The sequence below is a fragment of the Diplotaxodon limnothrissa genome, linkage group LG1, assembly GCF_057381915.1.
Source record: "Diplotaxodon limnothrissa isolate DT_005_m linkage group LG1, D_limnothrissa_male_GT1.1, whole genome shotgun sequence".
Taxonomy (NCBI): Eukaryota; Metazoa; Chordata; class Actinopteri; order Cichliformes; family Cichlidae; genus Diplotaxodon; species Diplotaxodon limnothrissa.
The window spans coordinates 28,192,851-28,204,614 of record NC_140596.1 but is presented as its reverse complement, the minus strand read 5'-3'; the positions used below and the strand labels follow the sequence as shown (position 1 = coordinate 28,204,614).

The following is an 11,764-nucleotide window of genomic DNA, read 5'->3' as shown; positions in this document are numbered from 1 at the left end:
GTACAACCCTCCCACTCTGATAATAGAAGAAGAGGAAAATGGACGTAGCAATATGACAGCGAGCTAACCTGGTAAACAGAAACTGGTAAGAATAAGGAACTTAACGAGTTTAATCGCATAGCGTGTTATTTATAGCTTGTAGGTATTTAGGTAAAGCTACAGGTCGACTTGAGTTAATATTAAAAGTTGACCCTAATGTGAAATATTACCTGTTGTAGCTTTGCTATCCTCAGCTATGCTACGTGTTAATGTAATGCTGTGTTGGCTAACATTTATGTTACAGTTCATTAGCGCTGTAAGACCCAGTGTGTTTTATATACACGGCCGATATCTTTTAGATTACTTCCAGTAACGGTTATTTTACATAGTTAACACAATTGATAGACTTTATGCATTTCTGTCACCCTTGGATAACTTTCTGTCTTTTGTTGTTTGTTTGTTTTTTAAATTCCCAGTCCCTTTAAAAGCTTGCCCTAAGACAATGTACCAGTCAAGATGGGACAGACAATGTGCGTATGCTCCCGTGCCTCCATCACCATTGATAACAAAAAGTATTATTTTGTCCAGAAGCTCGACGAAGGGTAAGAAAACATTTTCACACTGTATGACTTTAACTACGCAGAAGTATATCATAAGATTTTATATTTGTCACCAAATCCTAAATTAGAAAAAGAAACAAATGAATAATTAATCCTCTAAGAGTTATCCCGATGTAGCTCATTACTGTGACCTTCATTCATGAGTCTCATAGCTGCACTTGGTGACCGCATCTCAACTTACTGGGAACATGGGCACTGGTTGTTAGTTTGTAAACAGATCCTATACACTCTCTTCGTTATTTTATTTTATTAACAGGGACGAATCAAGTTTATAACCTCAGATATGCTGGGAAATCATAAGGCAATGAAAGATGGATTAATGCATTGTTGATTATTAAAACTTTTTGGCTCCAGTTTCTTCTTTTACCTGTTCCCTTTTAGGATAACAGTGGTTATCTCCCTTTGTCTCACCTTAGCCATAGTCTTCCTCTGTCACACAAACCCTTTGTATATCCTCCTTCACTACATCCATGAGTCTTCTCTGTGGCCTTCCTCTTTTCCTGCTGTCTGACACATATCTACTATCCCTCCTCTGTGCATGTACAAACAATCTTTGTTTTCTACCTGTGTTTCCAAAGCCGTCCCTCTGATCTACTTATTTCTAATCCTGTCTAATCAGGTCACTCCCAGTGAAAATCTTAGCATCTTCAACTCTGCCCACTCTTTGTTTTTATTTTGTTTCTTTTTGTGGGTGTTTTTTTTTGGGGGGGGGCAGTATCACAGGCTCCAAGCCATACATCATAGCAGGTTTCACTACCATCTTGCAAACCTTAACTTTGATTAATTTGCTATCCTTTTGTCATAAATCCCCCTGATAGTTGTCTCAACAAACTCCAACCCACTACATGCACACTTTTCTTCACCTCCTTTGTTCAAACCAAAGCAAGTATGTATGGCATGTCACTGTTCCTTTCCTTTTAAGTCAGTTTTGCATTGATAAACCTTTTTCTCTTTTCAGTGGGTTCAGTTTCGTTGATCTGGTTGAAGGGGTAAAGGATGGGCACTTCTATGCCCTGAAGAGAATCCTATGTCATGACCGTGAGGGTCGCCAGGAGGCTCAGACAGAGGTGGAGATGCACCAGATGTTTAACCATCCCAACGTCTTGAGCCTGGTTGCACATTCCTTTGTTGATCATGGAGGCAAGACTGAAGCCCGGCTACTTCTGCCATATATGAGAGTAAGTTTTTGCAGCAGTTATCATTAGCATAATCTTGAGAGAAATGATCTTGGTCTGATATGCTTGCGTGCTTATGCAAACAGAAAGGCAGTCTGTGGTCTGTTCTGGAGAAGCTGAGAGACAAGGGGAGCTCAATGCCTGAAAAACAAATTTTGCAAATCTTTCGTGGTATCTGCTCTGGACTCAAGGCCATTCACGACAAAGGCTATGCACACAGGTAATCCCTAACCATCTGAGATGTTGAATGAGAAACTATATGAAAAAAAGAATAAACATCATTGTGCTGTTATGCATTATTTGATTAAAACTTTAATCTTACTTCCGATCTGTTTATTTTTGACTTGGGGTATGCAGTTTTTCAGCAGCAGTGCATGGTGGTGCAGAAATGACAAGCGAGTGCACTACATGCATATCATGTTTCACACATTTCAAAAGAAATACCAGATTATTTTGCCATATTCAGATTCATTACTCCCATAAAGGGGGGAAATCCATAATTTTTATCTTTTAGAAAGCTCCACAATACTTATGCATTTAGAAACAAAAACATTATTTCACCACTTAAATAAGTTGAACCAGTTGTGTGTCTTGCAGCTCATTGCCATATTGTCTTTATTGATGGTCAGCTGCAAATAGCTTGACCACATTCCAACAAACATATGGGACAAACACAGTGTTTGTGTGGGTCAAAGTGGGACACGTTTACAATGCTGGGACGTGTTCAAATGCAATATATTTGAACGTAACCTTTTAAACTTTCTTGCCAACTTACTAAATAGTTGTCAGTAGCATCTGTATATCTCATATCTGACAATTTTAGTAATTTTTAACAAGTTATGGCACATGCACACAGACGATGTCACTTCACAGAATAATTGTTCTTGTGCAAAATGTAAAAATAACTTTAGAAAAACAAATTTCTCACTATATACTACCTTTTCATTTTCTGTGTTGTAGTTTCTATCATTTTCACAAAAATTTGCAAAGCTTCTTACTTTTTGGTAATTTGGAACTTTAGCCTGACTAATGTTATACCCAATGTGACTATGCTAAAAATACTTCCCTTCATACACATTGACTAAAAGCCAGGCTTTAGAAAAGTGCATGTATTGAAGAACCAGTCAAAATGTAGCACATTGTCTCAAGATTATTTGTCTAAATAGTTGTACTTCTTTTGAAAAACAAACTAAAGGTAGTTTGGTTATCATCAAAATGGCAATTTCAGCTCGAGTGACCAGATGTTCCTCTTTATGTGGGACTGCACAGCATTTTTACTTCTTGTCCAACGTCCCACAGCTTACCCGAGTGACTGGTTGTTGCCAGATGGTCAGCAACAGGCCTCCAGGCATGAGTGACTGATGCAACAGTCAACCTGCTTTTGTGTTTTTTGTTTTTAACCCGACAGAGTTGTCTACATCTAAATGCCTGCTGTGTGCTATAATTTGACAGAGACATAAAGCCCACAAATGTGCTTCTTGATGAGGATGACAGGCCAGTTCTGATGGACCTTGGCTCAATGAACCGTGCCAGGATTGAGGTAAAATCCAGGGTCTAAGAAGGATTTTTAAGATTTGTGACTTTATGGGTTTTTTTGTGGAAAAAAAGACTTAGTTTAACTGAAGCCTGAGGTGAGACTGGTCACCACAGCATTTTTGTGCTCTGAATGTGTAAGAACAAAGTGCCGTCCTCACTACTTTTTTTGTGTTTGTTTATACTGAAAAGTAATTTTCAGGCTTTTATTTAATTGAATTCAATTCAATTTTATTGAATTTAAATGTTGCTGAGCTCCACCACTAGATGGCAGAGTAGTGAAGCTCATATTTAGGTTATACAGCTAAATGTCTGGGTTTTGTCTTTAGTTTCTCAGGACACAGCTGTTTTCTTTCTAGATTTTCTTTTTTTTTCTTTTTAAACATAATTGACTGTGTAATGAGCAATGTCACATGTGACTTTTAACATTTCCATAGCTTTTATTGTTAGATTTGCTTTTTGTATGTCTCTGAAACTACTTTGTGGTTCTTTAACACATCCATCCAACGTCTTACCGCTAGAGCCCCTAAACTACTTAACCCACAATGGATTTAATAAAAATGACTTCATTGCAGGTAAAAGGATCCAGAGAAGCCATGACCATACAGGACTGGGCCGCCCAGCGGTGCACCATTTCGTACAGGGCTCCTGAACTCTTCAATGTTGAGAGCCACTGCATTATAGATGAGCGCACTGATATCTGGGTAAAGCTGTGTAGACCTTTGCTTGTCTGTGTTGCGTATGTTTGTTCTCAGTAAATGTCACTCACAGATGAAACCTCTTTCTTGTGCTTTGCTGTCCCCACCGTTCCAGTCACTTGGCTGTGTGCTTTACTGTATGATGATGTTGGAAGGGCCGTACGATCTGATATTTCAGAAGGGAGACAGTGTTGCTCTGGCTGTCCAGAATCCAGTATCCATCCCTCCCTCTTGCAGGTCAGTCTTCAGGCTGTAGCTTGAAAGTTTCCTATTTATTTAAATGTTTGTGTTACTGCTTTGCAGAGTAGTAGGAAAAAACAGTTGTTTTGAATTGAGAAGCCCTGGAGAATAAAAGCATGTTCCAGTTCAAATGGCGTGCAACTGATTTTAGGACCGATAGTAACAGGAATAGGTACCTTACCAAGATTTTTGTATGCTTGAATTTTCTTTGGTACTGTTCAGTTAAGCTAACACAACACTGACCTCTCAAATGTAGTACAAAAAAACTAAGTTTAGTTTCTCTTTCATTTTTAAAAAAAAAAGCTATGTGGCTGTGAGCCTGGCTACACCCTGGAAACCTTTTCACTGTTAATAAAAATTGTGCATGCTTAACACCGCACATGCTTTACAGTGCGGTGTAGAAGTCTTAAGCTACCCCTCCTTTCATCATATTTTCATAGGAAGGAAAAGGTATTGCAGTTCTTTGAAGTTCTTTCAAAAGTTTGAAAGTCAAGATTTGGTATCACCACCTTTTATTCTTCAACACAGCTTGAACTCTCTTAGACAAGCTTTCTGTCATTTTTTTAAAAGTAGTCTTCAGGAATAGTTTTTCAGTAATGTTGAAGTTTGAGCTTTAGGATCATTTACATGCTGAAAAATGAAGCAGTTGCCAACCAGATGCTTTCCTCATGGCACTGTATGGTGTATCTAACCTCACTTTTCTGTGTTGATAATTTCACAAATGTTGTTCTCCAACACCACTGGTTGAAATGCAGCCCCGAATCATGATAGAGCCTCCACCATGCGTCATAGATTGGTGTGGACACTCTATTGTACCTCTCACCTGTACTTCTCCAAACACACTGACTAAGATTTGAACCACAGTTATCAAATCTGGATTAATCACCCAATAAGACCTGTTCCTACTGATTTTCAGTCCAGTTCTTGTGTAATTTGGTCACCCTGAACATTTTCTCCATGTTTATTCCCTTCTTTAACAATGGCTTCTTGACAGCCATCCTTCCCCAAAGACCGTTTCTGATTAGGCTTCAGTGAACACTTTTTTTTTTCTTTTTTGAAGTTTGAACTAAAGTTGTGACATGCTGCTCTTAACAAAGTGCCTAAAATAACCATTTAGAATGGGTTCTGTGCCGAGTTGTCTGTTATCTATAGACACTAGTTCATCCTTTGAGTTAGGTGCCTTTTTCTGCTTGAATCATTCATATGTCAGTGTGAAGTTGCTTAACAAACAAAAAAGATTCCTCTGAAAATGCTCGGTACAAGGACTGGACTGAAAATGAGTGAAAAAAGCTTACAAGAAATTCTGACTCCTTGGAACCAAAATCTAAAGAAGCGAGGGGGTAACTCAAGACCTTTGACAGCACTGTATCAAACCTAAAGTTGGTATTTGTCTTGTACCCAGATACTCAGAGGGTCTGCAGATGCTGCTGAGCTCCATAATGGTGTCAAATCCTCAGGAGAGACCGAACATCAACTGGGTTCTTGATCAAGTACAGGACCTGCAGAGTCGCAGCCCAAACACCCAAACCAACATGGTCTGATCCTGCACAGTGAACCAAATGTGTGGTCATGTAGACCTTTGAAAGGAACATCTTAGTTCCAGGTTAAAATTCTTTGATTTATTTATTGACTCTAATATACCAATTTTCACTCATCTTGGGGAGCTTGGCATGAGTTTAGTTTGAATGTTCCAGTTCAGTTTGGGTATCACAAAACATTTGTATAGTCCTCCTAAAGCTCTGAAGAATCAGAGAAGCCTTACATGTAATTACACCCAGAAGCCAATTATGGCTGAGGCTATGTGCATCTGATAATGAAGTGGGTCTGTTTTGTAATCTCAACGTTCTTCCAAGAGTAGAATAAAGAGGACACCACTCTGTCAATTCAGTTTGAGGCTGGAACTAGCAGGGTGGAATTTTAGTTTGGGACTATGATGAGGGCAACAGGCTAGCTTTATTACTCTATATGAAGGTTAAAATCGGTGTACATTAACTTAAAATTCAGTTATGAAGAAAAGCTGCCTAGCTACTGGCTGTGGCCTTACAAAATAAGCATATTTCTATAATAATACTTTAAGATATTCAACTTTTTGTTTTCTCAGTTATAGTGTGGTTGTTTTTTGTTTTCTTAATGACAATGGTGTAAAGATAAAAGATAAACATAAAAGCTTTGCCAAAATTTCCTGTGAGTGAAAGCTGCCCCAGATGACATTCCCTAGCAAGAAGGAATATGTTCCACTTTCTTTCTTTCTTTTTCCCCCTTTAATTCCTTATTATTCCTTATTATGTGTAACACTTAGTTACACGTGTGTACCGTAATCGTCAGCTTTCTCGTTTTAGCAGAGATGGAGAAAAGAGGCAGGAGTCTCCTCGTCTGCATTTCTCCACATATTCAATTACTTGCACACACAAAAAAGAAAAGAGAATGATTGGAGATGTCAGGTTCTAATGTTACAACGGTAAATTCAAATTTTAATGACACTGAGGAATCACTTCATGGCATGCTTGTCATCAAAATTGCAATTTTATGTGACCTTATAGGGTTGGTTTTTGTTTTGTTTTTATTAAACTTCACTTTTCACTGTATTGTGTTTTAACAGTTAAATATTTTCCATTCCAGCTATGTTTGTGTTGAATCCTGCGTTTTCACTCATGAGTGATTAGTTTGACACTTTTGTTTTCTCAGGGTACGCAAACATCCCAAAGGGTCTGATGGTGTTTCTCATTAGACCCTAATGATACTTTTTAAATGGTTACTAGACACAGTAAATTTTTAGGCGTTTTAAATTTCATTTTTGGCTGTCCTGCAGTGATGAAGTACATTATAATAAAACTAAGAAGTCCAGTTAATTGTTGGTATATACTGGAACAGTAATTAACACAGCATTTAACTGTATCACCACCTCCTACTAAGCCTGTCTATGTAAACTGACTATGAACTTCTGTGTGGCTGTTAATGGCGCACAAACTGGCTTGATGCCTGCAGTAAGAAATCTCTCCTGTATTACAGACACAGTGGTGAAGATCACAGATGAGTGTGTTATTTGATTTTGTAAAATCCTTTTGAAGTTGTGTTTATTCACTGTCAAGTAAAAGGATAAATGTGGTAAATATGTACTGTAGCACTATGTACACAGTTTTTAATATACTTGTGAAATAAAATGGCATCGTGGCATTTTAAAAGTAGTCTGTCAAATAAATTATGTGAATCTGTGTTTAAGTATAGTTACCGCTACGACACATCGCCCAATTTAAAAAAACAAACAAAAAAAGCATTCTGAAAGCATTAATTAGTTGGTTAAACTTCATAAATTCAACCTAGGGGATCATCAGATATTTGCATTTCAATTGTTTTGATAACCTGATGTTTTGTGATGCAGCATCAATTTGCAGCCTATAAAATTTTATTTGTAAATGTGATATTATGGTGGATGATCAATCACAATTCGCAGGTAATAGTAATTTATGATGTACAGAAAGCAAGTTATCAATTTCCGTGTCATTAGTTGGCTCTACAAATTAATGAGAATTAAAATTAGTTTGCTTACAAACAGTCTCCTCCAGTAAAAGGTTAATCTCGTTCACTACCAAATTAAAGTGTGTGTGAGTTTAGGAGTGTTATGTGATCATGTGGTCAGTAGTAACCATGGACACAAAAAGCATGAAAATACGTGAATGTATCAGCATGTCATAGCATTGATTACATATTACTGATGAAAGCCCCAACCCTGCCTAATTAATGTGAGAGTCAACCACTCCCTCCATGATCATCACCACCTAACACGACACCAGTGGTATGCACTGTGTGGCAAAGCAATATTTTAAGTTCTTCCTTTATCATTTTTGCATGCGTAATTTTATCAGCAGTATGTTAACGTCTTTGCTAAATGGTTTGAATCTCATTTTGATACATCAGGAGTGAGAATCTGATGAGCTTGTAGTAGGAAGGGATGTTATGCTATGAAATGGAAAAGTGCCCAAAAAACAACAAATAGGACCTTGAGCACAATTTTGGTAATGATGCATTAGGTGTCATTGTGTCCAGTACTGTAGGGGTCTTGTGAACTGTGGGCAGTTGGACAGATGCCTTACCATGAGCCCATCAGTGTTTTAGCCAAATGAGCTAATGACGAATAAAACCTAATTTCTACATTTGAGGTTACATCTTACCTATATTGGTTATCAAGCTACAGAAATCACTGAGGTATCACATGACAGTGCCCAAATTAACTGTGTATGTGGCGTAGCACAGAATATCCGGGTTATGAAAATCGCTAAAATTGTCAGATATAGCTTTAAAAAAAGGGTAAGGGTAACAATCTTTGGACACACCTAAAGTGAAGGGCAAAATTTGTTACGGGACAGAAGAGCAGCTGAGATAACACCAAAATATAATCAAAATATTTAGACTACAACATTGTGTCCCATTTGTCCCACAGGAACACATTTGTCTACCTCACATTTAGTTTTCTGGGGGATCTGGCCAGCATACTTCTGTGGTGAATCCATGTAGTGACTACAATGCATCAATGATTAAAGTGGCCAACGGCACTACCAAGTATTTATACCAGTGTTTTTGATGGTGGTGTAGTCGTGGTTACTATATACCTATATGTAGATTTAATGCAGAAGCATAAATCTCCCGTAAGCATCATATTCACTGCAGAAGTATAAATTAAGTAGTGGCTGAACAGAAGGAAATGCCTGCTGCCTGGCTCCAAAACCCGGCCTTTAAAAGATTAATCTGCGGTGTTATGTGGTTTTCAAATACGTTTTTGGTTTTTTGCGCACACTTTTAAATTAAAAGAATTCTATATTTCAATCAAGCTGTCTCAGTCTCCGTTAAATTGTATCCAGTGGCTGACAATCACAGCCTTCATTTGATGGCACCGAGCGCTGGTGGCCGTTCTCTGCATCTTTCCTCCTGCGCTTATGTTCGCAAACAAATATCCAATCGCACATGTAGCTGAATTTACAGCCTTAACACCCACTCAGATCACTGAGGTGTCACACTTCACGGCTGCCCCAATTACTTTCAGAGGTAATGTCTACCTCCGCGGGCGCAAACACACAAATATGACCAGCCGTAAAGTTCACCCGCCTCGCATATTTACAGTGCGTATGCCCTCTTATACACAAACACCCTAAGGAATCATTACACTTGAATTAATAATATTCCATCTAATTTTTTCCTCAGGCCCACCTACAAATCCCAGCCTCCCCTGAGTGGGGGTGCTGGGTTCAGGACAGAGCTGTTTTTATGGGTTCAACAGGGATACAGACACACTCTGGGCCTACCTTTTATATTCACGATCATGTCCATGTGAGGGGCTGAATGATGTCATACAACACAAGTGCAAGGTCAACAGAGCGGCCGCCTGCGTTTTAGCACAGTTTCACATGCTTTTGGTTATCACTCATTAAGTGGACCCACACCGCTGGTTCGGATGCTGTGTGTGCCTGAGTGATCTGCATTCCTCCCTCCAAGACTTGAATCACAAGCACACTTTAGCTCTCACACCATAAACCATCTGCAGGCTTTATTGATTTGGCGATGAATCAATTAGTGAATTATTTAATTAGCAAAACATTATGGGTCAGTGCAGGGCTGCTCCCACCCCGCAGTGCTCCTGGGTCTCTTTAAATCATTTTGCACATATGTTTGGGACCCGTGTGCGTATGTGCACGTCATCATATCTCTGCAAAAATGACCACACAGAAGTCACGTGGTCTTTGTTTTGGACCTTGAATTCAGACACGATCCCGGGGAGACCTTGTAAAGTCGCCCAGTAAGTTCCTGTTGCCACTTGCCAGATGAGGGCCCGTGTTTCTTTAAAGCTTTATGTGTACAGACTGAAAACTTTTGCTGTCACTCAAGTCCAGATTAGTCTTGGCTGCGGCTGAAAGAGGGAGAAATATGGACATTACGTCTCCCTCGTAGAGTGGATGAGTTACAGCCCGGGCTTGTGATCGGGGCGTCCTTTTGAAGAAGGAGCTTTCTGTGCGCTCATTAATTCATGGGAGTGTTTGGGTTAAAATGCATAATGAGTTCATTAAGGGGGATTGGCGTAATCAAGAAAGGTATTGGCTTAATTACTGGCACAGAGCCAGACCTATCCCTTCTCCCTGAGACCGGCAACCCACCCTGTCCACAGAGCTCACTAATTTAATTAAGTGTACAAAACGGTACACCCTAACGTCGCCCTTGGGGGCAATTATGGCACCAGAGATTGAAAGATCTCCGCCGGGGGTATTTTACTTACTGGCAGGAGATTGCCTGTGTCAGTTAGCTGATTGCATTGATTATATTGATTTGTAACAGCTTTTCGGGTAATTTCATCTGCAAAGGTGAGAGCAACACGTTGGCCCGGGGACTTTTTTATTTATTCTTTTTTTATCTAGACACTGGACTCTTTTGCCAAGTGATTAGATGAAATGGAGCTCCACAATAAGTCTTTTAAAGTGGGAGTTGGGGGAGGTGGATCGATAGTTTTTATTTGCTGTATAAGGTCAACACAGGTCGGATGTTATGAATTATTTTAAAGGCATCACAACTCCTTCACCGGCAGCGTGGCCACCTTGTTGTGGTTGTGCTGAATCTGCAAGAGAGTGGCTTAAATGGGCAGCTATAGGACTGATCTTCAGCTCATAACAGAGACATGTGGGGCAGGTTAGGCTACCCGAGTCAAGCAAACCAGGACACAGAGCTAGGTTGACTCTTTTTAAAGTGCTGGAGAGATACCCCTTACAAGTGCGCATGCTACTTTTTCTTCCTCTTTTTTTCAAGCAAACTCACTGTAGCTTAGCGGACCCTAAATGTAGGAACTTTTAGTTTTAGCCCTCACAACGTGGTTCCAATCTAAAGGGATGACATCTAGAATCACTGCTAAAGCCATATTATTTGATTTACATGCATTGTACAGTTTGCATTTCCATCAAAATTAAGCATGTTCCCACCTCAACATGCAAAGGCCACACAGATAAAGGGCTTAAATTTAGTTTCTGATGTCTTTAAATAAGATAAGATAACCTTTATTAGTCCCACACGTGGGAAATTTGTTTATGAGGAGCTGTGTTTGCTCAGTTTTTAGGCAGACATACACAACCTCAGACACACAATGACATCATCTTCACAACTATGTTCTCCAAACTGGGGGATGTCTTGGCTGTTGTAGAAATGCTTCCTTTTCTGTCAATTAAAGAGAAGAATGTGCTCTGACATATTAGTTTTAATTGCAGGCCTATAACCTTTGCTAAGTGTGGCAAAGGTACAAAGAGGCTAACAGTTTGATGAGCAGTTCATCAGCGAGAATTAAGAGGATAGGATGACAAGATAATCCAGAGGTGGCATGGTCATTAAAGGTGGCCAGAGGAGAGCAAATTAGCTGATTAAACAACTTCCCACCCAGCCTGTGTCATGCAAGCAGAAAGGAAGGCCTTCACAGTGATGGACGAGGGGGCGTGGAGGAGGCGTTCATGTCGCTTGCTGGTAGAGTTGTCATCGAGTGAGTGAAGTGTCT

General features: G+C 39.5%; 1 protein-coding gene across 1 annotated transcript; it reads left to right on the top strand.

The window, feature by feature from the left end:
* The first annotated feature begins 22 nt into the window (after positions 1-22).
* Positions 23-7,412, top strand: stk16 (serine/threonine kinase 16). Its single transcript, XM_085356494.1, has 8 exons — positions 23-85; positions 456-581; positions 1,558-1,777; positions 1,861-1,994; positions 3,227-3,314; positions 3,883-4,011; positions 4,121-4,242; positions 5,648-7,412. The coding sequence occupies exons 2-8, from the start codon at positions 496-498 to the stop codon at positions 5,784-5,786; spliced, it is 918 nt and encodes a 305-aa protein (XP_085212620.1). The 5' UTR covers positions 23-85; positions 456-495; the 3' UTR covers positions 5,787-7,412.
* Positions 7,413-11,764: the final 4,352 nt, after the last annotated feature.